The 21,824-nt window shown below is 45.5% G+C and overlaps 2 protein-coding genes across 5 annotated transcripts in view; both read right to left on the minus strand.

Annotated features, from left to right (window-relative positions):
• Window positions 1-697: 697 nt before the first annotated feature.
• LOC126574233 (uncharacterized) lies at window positions 698-2,453 on the minus strand. Its single transcript, XM_050234299.1, has 2 exons — window positions 1,596-2,453; window positions 698-1,522 (listed from the first exon to the last, which is right to left on the minus strand). Exons 1-2 carry the CDS (start codon window positions 2,451-2,453, stop codon window positions 698-700), a joined length of 1,683 nt encoding a protein of 560 aa, XP_050090256.1.
• Window positions 2,454-4,603: 2,150 nt separating this feature from the next.
• Window positions 4,604-21,824, minus strand: part of LOC126576292 (protein Fe65 homolog) — a 49,531-nt gene continuing 32,310 nt past the window's right edge. For 3 of the 4 annotated variants that reach the window (XM_050237507.1, XM_050237504.1, XM_050237503.1), the window contains 11 exons: window positions 14,099-14,324; window positions 13,650-14,011; window positions 13,202-13,562; window positions 11,664-11,853; window positions 11,435-11,562; window positions 10,517-10,615; window positions 10,300-10,430; window positions 10,028-10,224; window positions 9,036-9,218; window positions 8,795-8,962; window positions 4,604-8,726 (listed from right to left, as the gene is read on the minus strand). In XM_050237507.1, the coding sequence (XP_050093464.1) occupies window positions 8,816-8,962; window positions 9,036-9,218; window positions 10,028-10,224; window positions 10,300-10,430; window positions 10,517-10,615; window positions 11,435-11,562; window positions 11,664-11,853; window positions 13,202-13,562; window positions 13,650-14,011; window positions 14,099-14,286 (1,986 nt within the window). In that variant the 5' untranslated portion in view covers window positions 14,287-14,324 and the 3' untranslated portion in view covers window positions 4,604-8,726; window positions 8,795-8,815. Of the gene's footprint in view, window positions 8,727-8,794; window positions 8,963-9,035; window positions 9,219-10,027; window positions 10,225-10,299; window positions 10,431-10,516; window positions 10,616-11,434; window positions 11,563-11,663; window positions 11,854-13,201; window positions 13,563-13,649; window positions 14,012-14,098; window positions 14,325-21,414; window positions 21,586-21,824 lie in introns of all 4 variants that reach the window. The other variant, XM_050237502.1, reaches the window with a different exon arrangement.

The following is a 21,824-nucleotide window of genomic DNA, read 5'->3' on the forward strand; positions in this document are numbered from 1 at the left end:
CCTGTGAACGTCTTGACTGGAAGATGACTATCGAAATGGTGTTTTTTTATTAGCCCGGCACATGGTTCACGAGAGTATGGAATCGTTGACGCTGATTCGGGAGAACAGGCGAATAAGCAATAAACAAAAGGGACAGCAAGGGACGGTGGAATGCGCATCTTGGCATAAACGGATGTGTAACATCTGCTGATGGCGCATAATTCAATGCTGCTTGAGATGAAACGATCGTTCCATCGATCATTCCAAACGAAATCTTTAGTTGAGACTAATGTATCTGATTATCAAGCAAATTAATTAGGTAACTGGTTTTATTAGTGTTAAACAAAAGTTATAGCACTTGAGTCTTAATCTCATATGATTTAAAAATGATTTATGTTTAGCCTATTACTCCTTTAACAGCACCGAATACCACAGTCAAGGTCATCATTATGTTCTCGCCATGAACAGTGCGCTAACGACCATGCCAGAAATATCAAGTAGTCATAGATTTTTTACGAACATCAGCCAGGGCGTTAATTTTGTGAGATGTTTCCTCCATAGAACTTGGTGAAGAAAAGCGAACAAAGTTTTTCAGAAGATCCTGGTGGTACAAGGTTCGTAGAGTTTTAAATTTATTACTTAAACAACTTGCATTTTTAATAAGATGCCAACATCAATCACTCGTTCTCGATCACTTGCCCACAAAGCTTTGATTCATTTACCTATCCCCCCCACCGTCTTTACTGCACAGATTCTGCATCGAATGGGACCTTGTGCGGCGCCTCAGTCCATCCTGCTTCCGGCTAATCACCGTCCTTGCCGTTCGCGCATTGCCCATGCTGTCGGTCAGCTGGCACCCATTGGCACCACTGGCGCTGGCGTTACATCGCCCCACAACAATGTTGCTGGTGTTGGAGCGATAGATTCCGCGCGGTTCACTAAGCAGAAGGGGCACGTTTCGATAGGGAGGAGGCGGTTGAGGGGGAATCGGTGTTGATGAACCACACGGTCTTACCTCGGCCGAATGTGCGGCAACGGCACGAACCGGATCGGATCGGATCTCATCGACGGAGCGCTGCTGAAAGGTAACCCGTTCCGCCGTTGTTTCTCCTCGCACAAACACCTCCTCACTGTCCACATCGTTATCGGCGGAATCCTCCACGATGTCTCTTGAGGGTCGTTCCCGTGTCCGAAAGCGATCACTTCGGCCACTCTCCGTGCGCCACGTGCCACCGCGCAGCCGTTCGGGGGGATTGTAGAGCTGGCTCTCGTGGCAAACATGCTGTGGAGTTACATCGGCCACCGTAGCACAGCCGGCATTCAGCATCGTTGACTCTAGCTCCATTTTCAGGATATCTAGGACCTCCTCCACCCCACGCTGACCATTCACTGCCAGTCCGTACATTGGCGCACGGCCAACGAAAACAAGTCGCGCTCCGAGTGCCAGCGCCTTGAACACATCGGTTCCCTCACAGATACCACTGTCCAGCATCACCTCTAACCGGTGGCCAACGGCGTGAACGATTTCTGGTAGAATTTCAATCTGTAAAAGCGATACGGAGAAACAATTTCATTGAACAACGACTCATTGGCACCGGTGGAAAGCTACTACTTACCGCCGCTGGAGCACAATCGATTTGTCGGCCGCCACTGTTCGACACGATCAGTCCATGCACTCCAATGTCCGCGGCAATCAGCGCATCGTTCCGATGCAGGATACCCTTCACGATGACGGGCAGCGTGGTGATGCTCATCAACCACCGAATCGCATCCCATCCCAGCCCGGGATCCAGCTGACTCCGCACATAATCGAGCACACTGGCGGAGCAGGATTTTTTCCCATCGGCACCGGCCGGAACAAAATTAGCACACGTCACCTTACCCGGTAGGGTGAGCGGATTCCGGCGCTCCGCACGACTAAGTCCCGGTGCTGGACAATCGACCGTGACGACCAGCGCACGGTAGCGTGCTTTCTCGGCACGACGTACCAGGCACTCCGTCAATTCCCGGTCCTTGAAGATGTACAGCTGGAACCACTTCGGTGCACGGGGTACCGCTTCCGCTAGCTCCTCGATCGATACACTCGAAAGCACACTGAGGACGAACGGAATGCCGAAGGTTCGTGCCGCCCGGGCCGTTGCCTTTTCGCCCTCGGGATGGGCCAATCGCTGCAGTGCCACAGGAGCAATCCCGATCGGTAGTTTGTAGCTAATGCCCAGGGAGGTGATGGCTAGGGAGCGGGTACCACCGAGCCGCTGTAAACACCGCGGTCGAATTCGTAACCGTTCGAAGGCACTCCGGTTGTGGGCGATCGTTCGTTCACTGGCCGCTCCACCGCGACAGTAGTCGACGATGGGGCGCTCGATGGTTTCGACCATGCGCCGTTCATAGTCACCGACGGAGGCAAGCTCACAGCGCTGGGCTTCACCGAGTCCGGACGATCGTTTCGCCCGGAACAGCTGCTCTAGTAACATTTCGGGTTACACTGGCCGCGGGCTGCCCAGCGGTGTTTGCTTTTCGCGCGCCGATACAAAACTGAGTCGAGTTCGAGCTGTCCGATCGGTCATGATGGTAGCTTGGTGGTGGTAGGTGAGTGCAGGCCAAGGATCGTAAGGCTGATGAATACACTGACCTTAAGGATCTTAACGGGCCATTGATTTCTTCGTGCATGATACCGTCAATTCGTGCATGGCGTGTGGTTGATTCATTAATGGACGACCGTTTTTCGTTGTTGGTATGCACAACCTAGACTCGGACACCGGAGGTAGTACTGTCAGATGAATGCATAGGTCTTTCATGATTTTTCGCTAAAATAGTGGATACTATCTGAAGGATGTAGCGGGATCTAGCAAGTTTGCCAGATAAGATCCTTTTAATTGTCTTTTGTTGACTTAAGGGCGGACTTTGGTCATTTGTCACCAAAACAAGGATCTTTTTGACAATTTTTTGTGATGTAGCCATTCAACTTTATTCTTTCAAATGAATGGCATATTAAGCTACAACTTTTGAATAGTATTTAATTCAATTTCGGGGAAGATTTATTAAAAACTTCATCCATGGCAACAAATTTAGGCAGTCATGTCTTCGAAAAGTTCTTTTTTTGCCTTTCGTAGCTGCGTGATGGGTCGTCAGACAAGTACAAATCGATACTTGTTTAAAAGATTATAAGTTTATCCAGGTATCCCTGTCGAGTTTTTGTTGAATTTCCAATTTTTCGATTTATGGCAAATTTTTAAAGTTGAAAAAGTTATTCTTTTTACGATTTTGCCTACGAGACGAGGTTTACATAAATGTTTATAAAAAAGTATCAACAATTTTTATGCAAACTCGACGGGGCTATCTGGCAAAGAGTGTACAGATTATGTGTTTAAAATTTCAAACCAATCGGTCCAATAGTTCCAAAATTTAATACCGAAGCCCCTCTTAAGCAGCGCGTAAGGGTGAATTATCAAGTTTCATATCTGTTTAACCAGTTCTTTCAACCCTTTCCAATGCTCATAAGCGTCTGTTGTTCCTTTCTTGGGATACCTGTAATGCGTCTACTTACAGTCCGTACGTTTTAGTTGGTTTGCATCCATTCTTTTGCAATTCTTCATCACTAGACGAACAAAATGCCGTCAATATCAAACTCTTTGGCTTCTTATTTCTTACCAAAGTTAGTAAAACATGTAAATACCTAAACAAACATATGCTACAACAATAATTCTGACACAAAGTACGGTGGTTGTTTTTCATATATATATATTTTTATACAATTTTACATTATAATCAAAAGCAATGCAGTCATTGTATGCTCTTCGTTTCATTTTTCTTCTTTTCTCTGGTTCCTCGGTCCCTTTTATCGGGTTCAGAGCTCTGTTGTCCCTCTCTCTGTGTGTAGCGCCGCCACATACCTTCCGCCATGCTCTCCCATGCGTGTATGACAAATCTTGTTCCTTTCCTCTTTTGCGCATTTCCGTGTCCACCTGCTCTGTTGGTTTTGCCATGGGGGCTCACTACGTCTCCCTCTACGCCAAAGTAGTTCGACTCGCGAATGCAGTTCGATTTCGAGGTGAAGACCCCATTCCCCCCTTGAAACTGCTGACCTAGACCAACATCCAGCACACCGATGCGCCAGTACAGTGCAAGTTCAAGTGCGCGCGTTCCACGTCAGTTTATCGGCGGTAATCGGTGCGCGTCGCCGGAACACCAGTTAACGGTTGGCTGCCTCTCATTCATGCATTTTGCTTTGGCGTCTGCTGCTGCTGCTGCTGCTGTTACCACCTCACGGTATGCTCCATTACACCTATGCTATGCCTTACTAAGGATCCACCACTCGCCCAAAGTAGAGATACATCAGCAGCTGATAGCATTCGCAGCGTTGCTGACTACAATTCTCTCTTTCTCTCGGTCCTTTGATCGATTGTTCACTTTATTGATCAACAGTGATCCCGGCACCTGTCCGATCTGTGATTCCAACTCGAATTCCAACGCCACAAAACAGGAACTTTACGCAGACCTACAACCCAACCTCGCTCTAGGTTTTGAAATTTTCTTCCTCGTTGGAGGTTCCCCAATTACACTGCCGTCTTTACCTTCAATCAATTGTGCCACGAGAGTGCGGTGAAGCAACAAGCCATGTTTCGTTAATAAGTTAGCTTTTTTTTTGGGGGGGTGTATGTTTTTTGTCGTGTGTGTTGTTATGGGTGTGTAAGTGTTTTTTTTTCTTTGGGAAGGTGTTTATATTATTTGGTTTTGCTTTTTACTTTGGTTTTTTTTTGTTTGCTTGCATGTGTGGATCTTGCTTGCATGTTTCTGCCTGTGTTATACATCTACGCATTTCGCTTACGCGGGTTCTTATAGCTTGCAGCATATTGTGTTTTTATTTTGGTGAGTTTTGCCTTAACATCGGCCCGCACCGTGCTCAACTGTTGCCACGTTTTTTGCCAACCCGTTCCCCCATTGGCGGGTTTTGTTGCTTACTTTCTTTCTTTCTTTCCTTGCCTCGTATCCCGCATTGCCTGCATTTTAGTTCGATTTTAATTGCGCGGTGGCTGTGTGTTTTCTACGCCCATTTTTGAAGCTTTTGTTTTTATACTTTCTCACAAATTTCACTTAACTAACAACAGCACCACCACCCACCTGCGCTCTCTGCTTTGCTTGTGGCGCGCGCGCGCTTCGTGCGGCTAAAGCTCCTTGGATGCGCTTGCTCCAAAACTATAAATGTACCACAGTGAATTGAGTGAAAAGATGCTACCTAGTGTGTATTTTCGTTCCTCTCGCTCGCTTCGCTGCTTCTCTATTCTATTGATTGCTGTTTGTTTTCACAATGGGTTGTGTTCGTGCTCACAAAACAATCATATTTAAGTGGTTTTCGGTGTGGTTTTTGTATAATGATTTGTATGTTGTTTCCGGTTTTTTTCCATTTACCAAGTTATGTGTTGATATTATTCAAGTGAGGTTATACTTCTTCTGTTTCCGTTTCGCTTGTACGGTATGCTTTTGTTGCTTGTTCTCTCTATTCAACTGTCGAGTGTGTTTTTTTTGGTTCACAAAAAGTAAAATTTCTTAACTCCACATTAATGTTTGTACGGGGCTAAATGACTTTTACATTTCAATTGAAAGTTTGTGTAAATGAAGTTATCCTGAAAAATGACAAAATGTTACGTAAGCCAAAAAAAGAAACAGTTTACATAAGCACGCGAATGGTCTAGTGATGAAAAACGTTTCTTGTACGATTGTTTCCAGCAAATGGGGATGCACCGATGCCCGAGTCATCACTTGTTGTGGGTATATGGATTCCTGTTTCTAACGATTATTGGTTTCCGTCCGTCCGGCACTAACTGCGGGCAGGCCACCGACGAGGATCGGCAATATTAAATAGCTCGATGCGATTCTGCATTAGACTACGATTTCAACTTGCTGTTCTCTGAAGATGGCGGCGGCGTCCTCTCTCTCTCTCTCTATTTAGCAACTCTATAAGAAAGCTTCAACTCAGAAAATATAGCACGAGGTTGTTCTATTAGAAAATGCGGCCCACACACTGCGCGGTGCCATTTGGTTCCTTTCGAAATTCCTGATTCAGTGAAATTGGTTGTGTCCATATGATTATTATGTTTCGCTCTTTTTTTGCAGATTTTATAATATCACGAGAATACAGCACAATTGGTCCATGTGGTGGAGCCAAGGGATCGAGAGCCGCGCGAACCATGTCCCTTCCCCGCGTTTGGCAGCCACACACAGAAAAGAAACGTACGTTGGTAGGAATGCTGAATTACGTCCCGCGTAAGCAGTAACTAAGGAGAGGTAATCCGTAGAAAAGATCTGGGCTTTGTTTGCTATTTTAGACTAACAACATCCCGCGCGAAGCACGGGCGTTTAATGGCGGGATATGTTTGTAGGTACAGTTTTTTCTTTCTTCCTTCGCAAGTGCGTCATAGCTTCACAACTCAACTCCATCCACTACAATCTTCCAACGGCCTCTTCCTTGGCTTCCAATGCTCTGGATGCAGATTGCTGAGTAATAGAGAGACACTTCATTATGAAGATCTCTTAGATACCACTGTGTCCAAGCAGTTAAATGCCCTTCCGCTCTCCAGGAGTTCTCGCGTGTCTGTGTCTCGCGGGGTACCACTCGAACCCCATTGAAACATCGTTCAGAACATTCAGGGCAACGGAATTCAGGAACAGCAGCTTTGAGGAAGGAAACGGAGCAATAGCAGGAGGGAATAGACTTGTTGGATGACTTTCTGACTTACATCCTACATGGCGTGCTTTCTGTTTTCTTTCGATTCTCTCTCTTTATCTCTTCTTTTTACTCTTTTCTCCCTTTTCCCTCCTTCCCTCTTTTCTCTGCCACATCCACAGTTACATAATTGCCTATTCTATTTACCTATAGTTTGTTTTTTTGCTAACACTGCCAACGCGTTATCGTATCCATTTTTTTTTGCGCGCGCCGAGCCATCACTAATCTCGCAAAGCCGCAACGCAACGTATGGGTAGCAAAAATAAAATCATCCATCATCTGTTCCACCCACCCGCCCGGTTCGCCCTAGCTCATCTCTAATCCTTAACCCATCAGCACCGTCGCCATGTGTGTTTTGTCCTTCTATCACGTTTCCTAGTAGAAAAAATGGGAGCAACAGAAACGGTTTTACGTACACGCAAGGCAAAGGCATGACAAAAGCGTTTGTTTTATGTTTTTCTGTTGCATTTTCGGCGTTCGTCATCGATTTCGAATTGAGATTAAATTTCTGTTTGGTGATACATTCCTCCCCCTTCCCCGCTTTTTGGTTTTCCCCTTTTCATCACTAGGTAGTTTTTTTGTTGTTCGTAAATAGTTTAGCCGCTTTGAGGCGCCCGCTTTTTTCGAAAGCATGATTTTTGCGTTACACACCAAAATGCGATTTCTAAATCATGCTCCTGCCCCGATCCGCACCATCGCACGCGCATGCTGCTCGATGATTCTAACACTGCTATTGCACTTTTACACTGCTACGGTACAAAAATATATATGTGTATAAAGTTATATACACCAGCGCGTGCAGCGGGAAACAACGACGTCTACACACCGACAACGGCAGTATTTCAATTTGCTAATGTTTAGTTTCGTTGCAATGGAGGTTCCCACGAACGAACGGAGTTAGAAACTAGGTAGTGGACAACTGAAACAACTGGTTGTCTTGAAAGTAGGGTCACCGTCGCTTAATGTAACTTAATATTAGGAACACACGAAATAACTCACTTTAAAATGCTTGTAAACCTATTTTCCCTTCCAGTGAAGTGCAATTTTGGGGAACCAAATCTTTAAAGAAGAACCGAAAGACGACTCTATGACTACAACATTTGTTCCTGCGACCTTCTTCCCGTTCACTGCTGACAACGAAAGGAAACGGTCCTGTACCAGCGATAGGATGCACGGTGCAATCCGTTTCTGCGAAAGCTATAAAAGCTTTAGACGAGCGAGAGTACTGCTCTAATAAGGAATATACTCCGGCTCCGGCAAATTCTTGCGTCACCCAACGTCGCCGCACAGCAGCTCTCACATTCGTACTTCCAAAAATCTAGAATTTGGGTTTTGGGGGGGGGCGCCTGCACATGATATTCCTTCCGCTTCTGTGTACGCTTCGTCACTCACGGTGGTCGCGCGCTCTAACTCACAGGCATAATTGTAGTGTTTTAGTATAGCTCCAGCACATAACTCGCACTTTGCAAGCAGTATTTGCACACGTTTGCGTTTGAGAAGCGATCGTAGCAGCGTTCACAATGTGCCTATAGAGTGGATTCTTTTTTTCTTTTCTTCGCTTTTTTTTTGTTTGTCACATTTTCCACCTTCTTTCTGACTTTCTGACTCCGTTTTTCTGCTTATCCCACCGCACACACTTCAGAGGCGTTTAGGCACCTCCGTTACAGCTGCCCAACGACACCGACGATTCCTCCAGAACGGAATCAAGCGACTTACTACTATCGTCTACCGTATCCGCTGCTGCCGTACGCTGCTTGGCATGATCCGGATCCGCACCGGCCCTGTTACTGCTGCTGCCACTATTGAGATCGCCGACCAGGCCTAGGCTCGGTCCAAGGGTGGCAATCGTGCGCCGTCGGCTTTGGTTGCTGGTGTACTTTGCGAGATTGATCTTTTGCCAGGCGACTGGCAGCATCGAATGCTACGGACTGTTGGGATGCTCGAAGATCCGCTTGCTGATCAGTGGCGATTGCAGATGCCGGTGCGGAATGACTTCCCTCTCTGGAGGAAGTGGCCAGATTTCCTACCAACAAAGCACACGAATTGATTATCATTCGCCCCAGGACTGGTGTGCTGATGAGCTGGGCTTACCTGCAGAGATCTAGCTCGTTCTCAGGAACTGGCCTTCTCCTTTTTAAGCGAGAACGAGCTCATCAAGTTTTTTAACGTCGCACCGATGCCCTTGCCGGGTGTGTGAGAATCGGCCGAGTAGCGGCCACTGCCCTCCGGGTGCGCGTCCAAACATTTCTGGTAGCGCAACTGAAAAATGAGACCAGCAATATGGGAATCATTTATCAGCCGTTGCTGGCACAATATTTGGCACCATTGTTACCTTGCATGCGGCTTCTATCGTCTTGCACAGTGGCCCACTGGTTGGCTCACAGTAGAACACGTGCGCCACAAACTTATCCTGCGCGGTGTGCATGATGAAGGCGCACTGCTGCACGTTTTTGCCGATACCCAAGAAGCTTAGGTACCGCACGCGGCATTCGCACAGCAATCGTCCTTCAATGTCCTTTAGTGGTGAGCGGAGAAAGGAGTTAAACCAAGGAATTAATGAGTTACGGAGATGAATTGCTTTAAGTGGGGGCTTCGGTAATTTCTGGCCAAAACAAGGATCATTTTTGACGATTTTTTGTCGCGCAACCATTCAGTTTTATTTTTTCAAGTGAATTGCATATTAAACTACAACTTTTGAAGAATATTTAGTATTTTTTTTGGGGGAGATTTATTGAAAACATCTTCCATGGTATCAAATTTAGGCAGTCATGTCTTTGAAAAGATACATTTTCCGATGTCCATCGTAGTTGCGTGATGGGTCATCAGAAAAATACAAATCAATATTCTTTTGATAGATTATAAGTTTATCCAGGTAGTGTCGTCAAGGATTTGTTGATATTCCTATTTTTAGATTTTTGACAGATTTTTGAAGTTGAAAAAGTGACGCTTTTTGTGAATTTGCAAACAAAACGAGTTTTACATAATTGTTAAAAAAAAAGTATCAACAATTTCTATGAAATCTCGACTGGACTACCTTGCAAAGAGTGAGCAGGTTATGTGTTAAACATTTCAAATCAATCGGTCCCGTATTTTTTACGGTACGTTAGGCACCGACATTGAAAAACGTTGGTTTTGGGGAAACGCTCTTCAAAATAGCGAACTGCATTGAATCTGCATGAGGCGCGATTGTTAAAAAAAATAATATCCTTGTCAGTTTTACTTTAATTGATCCAAAACTTTTACGCATTACTCTTGAAAGGATCAGCATTCAAAGAAAAATGTTAAAAATACCGAAGCCCCCCCCTTAATTTCGGTCGTACTTACCGAACTGTTGACGCTGATCATACTGGGCGCGACGGACACGTTCACGTAGTCCCAGGATTCGGCCGGTGTACTGGTCAGCTTGTCGATCGCATCGTTCAGCACCTCGATCCCGGTCGGTTGCGTGACCTCCAAGCAGCCAACGTACTGTGCTCGTAATACTTTCTTCGGTTCTTCCATGGGCGTTGGGAATGATTGTGCTGGGCGGTGGAGAAGAGAGTGTCGGACACAATGATTGTGGCTCTAATGTGATGGAAAAGGACAGTTGGACTTACGATGTCGTATCCATCGTCGGTTCTCAGTCGGTAGATCCGTCGGACGTATGGCGCACCGGGTGCTGCTCAGGTTGGATCCGTTTGTGTCGAGTTGGAGGGAACGTTCGATCATTATTCGTTTACAGATATCTCTGCATGGAGAGGAGAGGAAGAGAAGACAGGCAGTGTTGTATTATCACGCATCGCACAAACCACAAACAAACGCTTCCAACCGTACCTCAGCGTATTCGCAATCGTTCTGGCGGCGGTTTCGCAGCGAAACACGTGACACATGTGTATTCTGGTGAGACGATCGCGAGCTACATAAGCAAAATCTCTGCAAAAAGAAAGGCGGGAGAGAGAGAGAGAAACAAACGCTATATAGTTTCGTAGTTTGACCACACCACCAACCACCGTTCGTTCGTATATCTTGTCTTTCGATTCGATCAAATCCTCCATTGCGATCCGCTCAGTGAGGTGAGGTCCCGGTGGCTGTCTGCCTGCCTGTGGGCTGTTGGCTGTCGGGTTGGCCTCAGTCAGGGATGCGCAGGGGATTGCGGGGCGACACCATTGCGATGCGCCATTTTGCGGCACCTTATTTACCTTTCACTGCATAACGGGCGAAACGTGTCCGCCGCGTGCGCCCCGCCATGTATGTGATTTTTGGTGTGGTGTGGTGTGTATGTATAATACCATACCGATGTTCGCAGTTACCGTCGGTGAGAACGAGACGGCAGGGGAAAAAAAAACAACGAAGAAAATACAACCAAAAGTTCAGAAGTGATGGAGAATCGGTGAATCGATAAAGAGAAAGAGAGAGAAATAGAGAGAATGAGAAGAAGGGTAGAGAGAAAAAGACATAAGAACGTTTCGGTATTCTGTTTTTTTAAAAGAGAAAGAGAACGTATAAAAAGAAGCAAAAACAACGAACCGAAAAACAAAAAAAAAATTGCACAGAAGGTGAACAAGAACTGGTTATGAATGATGAGCTACGGCGATGATGACGTTGGTCGGTTGGTCTGGATGAAAGTATGGAGTAAGCCATGGGCACAGCGATAACGGCGTGCGTCACGGCAGCACCTTCACGAATGGGTGGTATGATGGGTGGTGGTGATTTGCTGTTCGAGGAAGACAGCCACCTCACGATTACACTTACCGGCCATTATCACGTCCAACGCCCCATACGCGTATCGTGTGGATCGGCTGTGAGTTCAATATTGTCAAGTTTTCCGGATCTATCAGCTTGAGTGCACCTTCATCGAGGTCCATGAACAAATCCTTACCCTACCGGTCGAAGGAAGGAAAGAAAAAACAGACAAAGTGCGATTAGAACAGCGGAACCTTTACCTCTCTTCCTCCATTTTGTTTTGCCATGGTCTACTTACATCACCCCAGCGGCCCACAACGTCCAGCATGTCGTTACGGCCGAGCGATAGGTCGACGATGCACTTATTGACGGCCTTCGACGATCGTTCAGGCGTGAGGTCCTCCTCGGCTATCTCGACCCAGCCGAGTGACCGCACCGCGAAGCGTATCGGGCGGTCGTTGTCGGATTTCAAGGGAAAACTTCGTCGTCTGGTTGAAGGAGAGAGAGAGAGAGTACGTAAAATATTTAAACAAGTTGCTCCTCGCGTCGTCGGTCATTGCTTGTACAGTACACTACTGTGGTATTGATTATTTTTCGCGTATTCTGGCGACCTGTAATACTTTGAATACTGTGAATCACCTCACTGTGTATCTTTTTTTCATTCAAATATTTTACAACTCTGAGTATCGCAAAAAACTACAGGGTGTGCCATCTGGAGCTTATCTATTTAAGAGATGACTAACTCCGCCATTTTACAGTGAATTTTGGAAAATGAACATGTTTCATTTAGGTCAAACTATGCCATTTATTAAATGGATTAACTCAAAATATGATGTCGATCAAATGACCGCCTTCATTCAACACACATAAAGCGGCTTCGTTCGGGCATTTTGCATTGTATTTGACAACATTTAGGGAGTTATCTTCGCCATTTCAACTCTAAAATTTGCATTAAGTTGTTTTCATAATCTTCAGTTTGTTGGCATAAACCCTATTTTTTAAATAGCCACACAGAAATTAGTCCAGCGCCTTCAAATCCGGCAAACTAGGAAGCCACTCCATTGCACGACCGCAGTTTTCACTAGTGAACAATTTTTTTTAATATAAAGTGTAAGAATTTCAGTCCGCTCTTTTCAAGGGAAGTGGTCGATTACTAAAATGGCATAGACTGACGTTTCAGAAACTGGCCTACTTTTCCAAATTGGTTGAAAAATGATAGAGTTATTCAACTTTTAAATAGGTAAGCTCCAGATGGCGCACCCTGTAAATGCTTTGATTTAAGTAAATCTGCTTTCCCATTAAAAGGTTCGGTAATTCTGAATATTCAGATTACTGTGACCATTTTCAGTTCCAATTTTACGCTTTTGCACTACAGGAAGTCCTTAGATATTCTATTTTTATTGCTCAGTTACAGTAGCGTAGTTCAAAAACTGTTCCAATGTCCAATGTCCGTTTCAAAAAACTGGTTTGATTAAAGATTCAACTACCTTCTCCTATGCATAATTCTATCTCCATCTCCAGGCTAGTTTTAAAGGCCAAAAACGAACAGTTTCCAAACAAAAACTTTAACGAATTCCTATTAATGTTTTTACATAGTTTGCAAACTCTTTTATAAATGAGAAAAGTTGATACTAACTTTCGATAGCAAAAACAGGTGCGGTAAACAAGAGACCAGTGGTCAATGGCCAATGCCAACTACTGGCACCGAACAACGCGACAAAGCGTCTTGGCATCAAGGATCAAGCGCTTGGCACCATAAAACCGTACCACACGGAGCCATGTCTTCTCAACTTTCGACCATTTAACTTATTAACGGGCGCTCGTTTCAATACTCACTTCAGCGCAACGTCCTCCCTTCGGCGCCGCTCGTCCTCCTGGTCGAGCGCCGAGCTGGTGCTGCTCCGGGTGACCGATGACGTCATGCTGTCGTAAAGGGCGGATTTACCGTTACCGCTACCGGCGCAACTGCCACTTCCGCTGCCCAGGCCCACGCCCGCCCCCGTACCACCATCCTTCGTCCCGTACAGACTGTTCAAGGCTTGCGTGAAGGACGAGTTCTGTATGCTTCGCGGTATCGGTGGCGGCATGCAGGATGCCGGTGTCCTCAGCTCCCGGTTCGTGCCATCCTTGGGCCAGACCGGTGGTTCGCGCTGTATGGTACCGGTCCGGATGTGCCAATAGTATGGTCCTCCGTTATCTGTCCGTTTGGTTTCGGGAACACCGTTCCGTTAGGGGAAAAACTTTTTCTTCATTTTGACATCCCCTTCCCCCTCCCCGTACCTACCTTCATGCTTCTCCCAACCCGGTGGTAAATCTTTCGTTTTGTCCTTCTCCTCAATCGCTTCGATATCCTCCCGTTTGCCCTTCTCATCGCCTTCCTCTCCCTCATCGCCGACACGGTTGGCTCCCTCCTCATCCTCTTCCTCCGACGGTACTTCACCGACGACCGAACCTTCCTCCTGCTGCTGCTGCTGCTGCTGCTTCCGTTTGTTGGGCAGCGCGTACAGATCGTCCGAGTTCAGCGTGCCGGGGATGTGCTGGATTTCCTGTGCCTTCTCCCCGTGCTCCGGTTCCTGGTCCTTCTGCGTCTTGGACTCGTTCGGTGAGCCTGTGTCGCCCAGAAGCGTTCGCTTCTCTTTCGGGGAACTGGCGGGAGAGAAAAGTAGCAAAGGGCAAGCGTCACCAGGGCTGATGATGGTACGTTCGAAAGGCCACGGGGGAAAATGTGCTTACCTGCCATCCGGATCACCCTTCAGGTCGGCACCCATCGTGTCGACCAGGTCGAGCACCCCGTAGCCCGTCTTGCGGTTGCTGCCGATCATTTGTGTCCCATTCGTCGGTCGGAGGGTGCCCTGCTGCTGCAGCTCCGAGATGATCTCCTCGTACAGGTGCGAGTTACGCTCCATCCGCTGTGGGTCCATGTGATAGTTTGGGTTCTCGTAGCTCAGAAGACCATTCTCTGTGCACGAGCGGGGGCCCAGGTGAGAAAGGAAGCAAAGACAAATTTCCATCCATGAGTATAGTTTGGCACAAATGACGCACAAACGAAACGGCGGAAATAGAACGGCGGAGAAAAAATATGGACGAAAAGCAGGTCGAGGCGGCAGCATGTGTACAATAACGAATAAGCACGAAATCTGTGAGTTACACATTCAGCTACAAAACATTGGAGAACCACATGGACCACACAAAAAACGTTACGTTCGGAGGAAAAGTGTTATACAAATATACGGAAGATACGGAAGCGAAAGTGAGAATACATATTTCGACGTGCGCTGTAGTTGTTTACGAAGGGCCGCACCGCCATCCAGGGATGGCAAACAAATCAATATCGATTGGTATTATTGGTGTTTTGTTTGGTTTTGGCCCAAAACGAAAGCAATCTTGGCCGTCGTTTCGACTACGAATCCGACGAGGCCACAGTGGTTTACTGTGCCAGGCCATCTTGGAGGCATCATACCGATAGATTGCTATTGATTGAAGCAACAGTATGGTGGGACCGATGAAATATAAGTCGCCAGCATCGTGACATGCTATTTGCTGTGTTTTTGGGTTGGTGTATCATGGCATCAAGGGTTTTGCAGAAGTTGGCAAGTGTTTTATAAACACGTTTGTATGAATCGGCGGTCTCAAAGTCATATTAGTATGCGGACCGCAGAGAAAAGTATCAATCAGTCCGCGAGCCATTTCACCACATAATTTGGAGGTGAATGGCTTTATTAAATGAGTTTTTTTCCCACAAAAGCACAATTGGAGGCCAGAGAGGTAAAGGTGATTCTAAAACTGGTCGCTACGTCGGGAAAAGGAACTGATGAAGCTCCGTTGTCGAAATCTCATGATGGAGGCGCCAGGTACCCGATAAAATTGCATACCTTCATGGGTTTGTTATAGAAATTTAAATCTCAAAATAACCCAAGGATCTCAAATACCATTCTGTGGAGGATGTTGAAATGTTGAAAAAAAAAAACGTTTCTTCATTCAATTTTTCAAACACTACCGTCATTGCCACTCGATCGTCTGAATCGCCATGAAATTTCGAACTTATTGGGATCCCTGTTTTCTTTTCGTGTTCTTTTACATAATTGCTGCTCCAAGATACGTAGCGCTATCCATAACGACGCAGAAAAAGTTCAAGATTTACCAAAAATCACCTCATTAAAACGAAACCAGAGGCGAAATTTTAATTTCAATCAAACCCACCCCCGCCGTGCGGTTGAAAGTGTTAAATGTTTCAACTTTACGACATCCGCATTCACGCGGTACCAGCATCCCTCCGTTCCCCCTTTCGGGCAACACGATGGACCAAAAATCAGACGGAGCTGATAATCAAGTCTATTGCCGGAATGAGCCGGAGCCTTATTCCATTTTCCACAGTGGAAGAAGCAGCGAGAATTGCCCTTGCCCGAAAAGCTTCCTGTAGTAATGACTGCTGCTGCTGCTGCTGCTGCTGCTGCTGCTTATGCAGCAAAGGTCCTTGTTTCCTTTTCTTCGATTAAACCGCTTTTGCCAACTACTTTTACCCTTTTTGCTCTCCAGTTCGTTAAGGTATCTCGAGCGTGAAAATGACTGTGTATCGAAAACACGTGTTTGCATATTTTGGAGCCGTGTTAGCTTTACTTTCAGCTGCATGCCAGTACACGAACTTTGTTTAGTGTTCGTTTGTAGTAGAGGAATAATAGTAGTTGTGCTTTGTTGTGCGAACCAACTGGAAGAGTACCGATAGATGGGCTGATGGTATTTTTTATTTTATAACCTATTTATTCCATGAACTGCTACAATAACTATTGTAGTTATTGTAATTGTATTTAATGGATTTGTTTGATAAGAAAATAACAGATTATCCCTATAATCCTGTTACTATCCTTCTTTTATGCCCAAAATATGTTGTTAACATTCCTCCTGGGATGTTCTGGAATGTTTACATTAACTTAAATAATTGTTTTATTTTTCCTCTCATTCTGTTGTTTAGTAAAACCAGAATAAAAACAAGTCGCCAAGGTGCACACACAAAAATTATCAAGCGGTTAGTGGACGATTTTCCAGCTTGTACGAACGCACACATAAAACAAGCACTAGACCGTATAAAACGTCGTCCTCTTCATCTTCAACCACCCTCCTGCTCCCCCCAGAAAACGAACTCCCCTCGAAATCGGTCACTCTTAAATGGCAACTAAATCCAAGGGATATTCTGGCAACGCACGAACGAACGAACGAACGACGCCCGACGACCGACCAGAATTGGATGGACCGTTACCTCGCTCCCCCACCCAGCCAGGAAAGGGGTTTTTGCGAATGGAACATTCCCCCTCTGCAGTTCGCAGTTCTTCGTGTTCTGACGTGCGACCGTTTTCGACCCAACTAGTGCTTAATATTGCCGGCGAGCAGCTGGAAATCACCTGGAAATCCTTGACAGGAACCGAGAAAGTACATACCCTTCTCTCTTTTGCTTTCTGTCTGCGAAAACCGAGGCGTCGGGCATCATAAAACTGACGCACGTGTAATGAAATCTGAATCATAAAAAAGCAGTCAACTCGACGGCCGTACCCTTGTTATGCATAGGGCGCGTGTCTGTGTCTCGATGTGTGATGCGCTGCTGCTTCTGCCGCTGCTGTTGTTGTCTGGTAGTCAAACGGTTGTGGCGCCGTGAGCCACAACCAAGTTCCAAAGGACCAAACCTGGAGGATACGCAATGCTTTCTTGTCAATCTGACTGTATGGAAAGGGCGGTGTACGGGCTACGGTGGGGTTAAAATGTTTGTTCACTCGGAAAAACTCGAACCTCGCGTACTTCGTCCCTTTTCTGCCGGCACTCGGACGTGCCGGTTGCGTGAACGGCATGAATTTTAAGTTGAAACGATTGCCGCGTAAAGGCGTAAATAAGGTGTGAACACGGAACGAACCGAGACGCTAACCTTTCGATCGATCAAAAGATGCCATCGGAAGCACCGGTGCGAGGAACGCAACCTCCGACTGATTGCCCCCGGGCTAAGGAGTTTCAATTTATGACCTCTTGTCAAAACCACGCAAGCATCGCAAGCGCGGAGGGAAAGTAAAAAGTTTTCCATGATGATGACTCACTGGGAAACAAGTTTCCACCCTCCTCCCCCCGTGGGCCGGTAATGGAAGCGGTAACCTGCTTTCCGAAAGTCTTTTCGACGTGAATCATGTTCAATGGCTCTCTCTCTCTCTCTCGCTTTGTGCAGTGTTCAAAGAGGTGCAGATGCAGTTATCACACCTCTCTGTGTGAAGAAGTTCTAATGCTCATTAAGTCTCCGCTAATCAGGCTCATCATTAACCCCGCTAGTAGTGCAGGGGTCATTACTTATGATTATAATGATGACGACCTGTACGACGACGACGACGACGACGACGAACTTTTCTTGTTTGTTATCAGCAGATAATTGATGGCAGCATCATTAGCTGCTGCTGCTGGACGCCTGCGAAATCGCTTCGTTTCGTTATGCCATCACGTCTTGGATTTTGTTTGCTGCTCGCGGGAAAGGAATGGACCAAATTTCCACGAAGCGTAATTCATTATTAGCGAGGATGAACTTATGGTGTAGAAGTAATCCAACACACATAGCTTAAGATTCGCGTGCAATATTGGAACACATATTTTTACAACAAATTAGTCATCTTTGCTTATAAAGTTGGAAGCTTAACTGAATTATTGACAAGAAAAACAATTGCTGTTTCAATGCTTCAATAGGACGAAGGATGGACATTTAACACCGAATGTATCAATTGATTGTGGTTTAAATTCGTGCTGTGGTTGGACCTACATTTCACATTAACATCTATAATTTACTATATTTTTTTTAAATGATCATCCATCAATATGAAGCAAAGGAATATGGGGGAAAAAAAACAAACAATAATATTAAAATATGCGCTTCCATGTTTGTGGTCTCACATAGATATCCTTATGATTTTTTCTTAAGCCCTCAGTTCAAATATCACATTGACATAGGTCAGAGCTCGCTTTCAATGGATCAATTTTTGTTGATAACGTTCTCCATCAATAGTTTCATCAGTTTCTGGGGGGTTTTAGTCTACGGCACACGTGAAAACTGGATCTTTTCATTGTTTTTGGTGTATCCGAAAGATATGTGTCTGTAACGTTAAAATCTTCGCTTCTAAACCTTTGAAGCCAGCTTTCACATTTTTTGTTTTGTAACATGTTCGCCATAAGCTTAAACCATCAATCGATCATTTTCAGCAGTCGTTTTCTTCAAATGAAAAAAAGGGTTTTAAACCTCCCCACCAAATGAACTTTTCAGGCACCAAACTTAACATTTTCAGCTCGAGAAAAAAATGTTATAGTTAATATTTTAAGTAGTAACTTACTGCATTTTAAAGGTACTTAGATATATTTTAAAACGATACAACATATGGAGCGGTGTGGCTTCCCGAAAGATTATGAGACCATCGTTTAATAGAAACGCAGGGATTAATTCCGGTACCTACTATAAAAATGGTTGAGCTTGTATTATTTTGTAAGAGACAGCATTTTGAGTGAAACAACATGGTCGATGGTCTTTTAAACTTGTATGCACGAGTCTTGTGAAGGTTATGGTTAATTTTTACTCTTTTTGCCTTCTAAAAACACGTCAATCAATCTACTATTGAGTAGTATTACTTTTTGTGAACCTACGGACACACTTTCAAATAAACTGTTACAAATTGTTACGTCAACTCCAAGAACATTTAATTCTAATATCAAAACAGTTATCTTGGTATAAGGTAATGTTGAAGGCACAAAACATCCTAAACATTCTAAATTCCATATCAAGCTTTTTCAGCAACAACAGTACAACACATAAAATAAACTACAGCAGTGCAACAGTAACGTAGCACTCAACAACAAACATGAAATCCTTCAAACCGTCAACCAGTCCTTCTACTATCGTGCCCATTAAGCAGCGCGATATGACAAAGTAACGACGCGCTGCTTAGTTAAAACGGTAATCTTCTGCGAACTACAGAGCATTAGGTGCGGAGCCACTGCTCGATCTTTAATGCATGTATCAAGTAAAGAATCGAGAGCAAGAGTAGTAGCAGCACCCATCAACATGGTGCTGGAAAGGGCTCTGGTCAATTTGGTCTCTCGCCAACCGACCGCGATGCGGTCAGCACGGCAGAAAAGAAGTAATGTCGATGGCAGCTTGCACGATTTACTTTACGACCCCCGCCGTAGCGTGGCCCGAGAGAACCCCTCGGGACGGAATGACATGCATGCACCCCCAGAACGACCAGCAGACCACCAGAGTGCCAGTGCGAGAAGTAACGGCACTGGACGGCAAGTCCTTGCTAAGACCTTCAGCATCGCCGCCTGCCCGGTCGGACGGATAAATAAATTAAAACGCAATAAAAGCACGCTGTTTTCACGATCCCCCCAAAAATAAACACCATAAAACTAATTCTGTTCTAATCTAATAATCTCTACCCGCTCTAGAGAAAGGCCTCCTACGCCACTATGAGAAGGGAGAGTAGATGGATGGACGCTCCGGACTGGACGTCGCCGCGGGTAGGGCCGTACCGTAGGACCGACGATCGAGTCTGTGACTGTGATGGTAAATCCGGGCCAAAATGTTAGTTTTTCGGTACGAGGATGGGTGTTCATGAACATGTAAACATTGTGACCACATCGAGTCTCACATTGAGCCATTCGGCGCACTCACTGTAAGACCTAAGCCGCAAGCCTAGCAAGCCTACGCGCAGGAAAGAGGGTTCTGGTTTCTGGGTTAAGTGTTATTAGACTCATCGAAGGAGGCGAGGGGTTAGCAGAGAGTAACGGGACGTGAAAGCTGCTGCTGCTGCTGCTGCTGCTCCATCTGCTGTGCGATAAGGCAATAAAAATGAACGGATATTATCTGTTAATACACGGGTCGGAAAGCACTTGGCCATCCATCGGTTCACCATCGACATCGATGGTGGTGGTGGTGGTCCAATATGTCCAAAGAAGCCCAACTCGTTGTCGAAACATGGCAATTTGATGTCGTGCCTGTCGAATGGACTGCGCACGGCCACCGGAGGGAGGGACCGGGGGGCTCGAAACGATCAAAACACCAATCGAACATTGTTCCGGTGGTTTGTGGAGGTGAGGAGTGTAGCAGGGCAGCAATAGCGATGTTTTCCATTAAATTCCAGCAAACACCGTGGCCACTCGGTGTGGTCAGGAGACATGACCGCATCATCGTTACCATACCTGGATTGATTAATCGATCGCTTCACAAAAAAGAAACTTTGGTTTTAATATTGCCGTTAAGTTTGAAGCTTTTAATAGCAACCAGTGGAATTTGTTGCTAAGCACACTTTTAACGAATGTTTCTGCGTTATTCTTATGTTCTTCCAAATATTTGAAACCCTTATCCTGATATCGTTCAATCACTAGAAGCGATCAGTTGCAACACTTCAATCACTCCGATTGATTGCAAACGATAAAGCGTCGCTAAACTCGTTGCCGCCAGGAAATGGGATTTTCCGGGAAAAGCAATCGTACAAATTGTCCAAAAATTCTGGGTGTCAACATTCGTTTGGATAGATTCGCACCGGTATGGCCGGTAGGATCAGATAGTGACCATCTAAGGGCGGGGGTTTTAATTGAGATTTTCGAGATTTGATGAAAATCGAGTAGACTAGACACACACGCGGACACGCGCCCCTTGGCAAGCGCATTCTAATGGGCTTTGGTAATCGGATTTCATTCACGTTTCATCCACCCATCCACCTGAATGTTTGGAGAAAGATTAGCCCCCCCTCCAAGGGCCAGACATCACCTGTGGGTAACGACATTAGGTGCACAACACAACAACAGTTAGCGCAACTGAAATCGAAGCAGCCTGGCCGACATACATACACAAAAAACACGTACACTGCACCGAACAGAACACAGCAACATAATACAGAAAGGTGTGGGAAAGAAGGCGGCTGAGGGAACAGGGGCATATGCAGCCAGCCACCGAGCAGAGGGTGCGAGAAGCCTTTTTGGTTTGCGGGACAAAAAGTTGGTTGCACACATCACTAGGGAAAATGATGCGATTGATTTACCTAGGAAAATATCATCGTCGTCGATATTTTGCTGATTGGCAAGCGTTGCAATTGCCGCCATAATTTTGCAAAATTCTATTAATGAGGGTGGCGGCAGCAAGGCCACACTCAATGGTTGACGGATCAAAATATCACCTGACAACATTCAAATATTAGCAAGCCGCGTCTTACCTGGAACGAGAGAAGAAAGATAATGAAAGGATTAGCAAGGGGTGGCACTTGAGAAAGACAATTCGTCGCAACTGCTATGAAATTTATATGAAACTATTTGAATAGGAATAAGAAACAAAAGTAAAAATGTGAAATAATGAAATCAAATTGAAGAAGTTTTAATACAATGAGTGTGATTAAAGTAAATTAACTCACGATATTAAAAGTTTGCAAATACATCACGCATTGAAATGCATAAA

Source organism: Anopheles aquasalis, chromosome 3 (genome assembly GCF_943734665.1).
Source record: "Anopheles aquasalis chromosome 3, idAnoAquaMG_Q_19, whole genome shotgun sequence".
NCBI lineage: Eukaryota > Metazoa > Arthropoda > Insecta > Diptera > Culicidae > Anopheles > Anopheles aquasalis.

Coding starts and splice junctions, on each gene's coding strand:
- LOC126574233 (XM_050234299.1), bottom strand. CDS start 2,453: ATGTTACTAGAGCAGCTGTTCCGGGCGAAACGATCGTCCGGACTCGGT. Junction 1,523..1,595: donor TCGATTGTGCTCCAGCGGCG/GTAAGTAGTAGC, acceptor TCGCTTTTACAG/ATTGAAATTCTACCAGAAAT.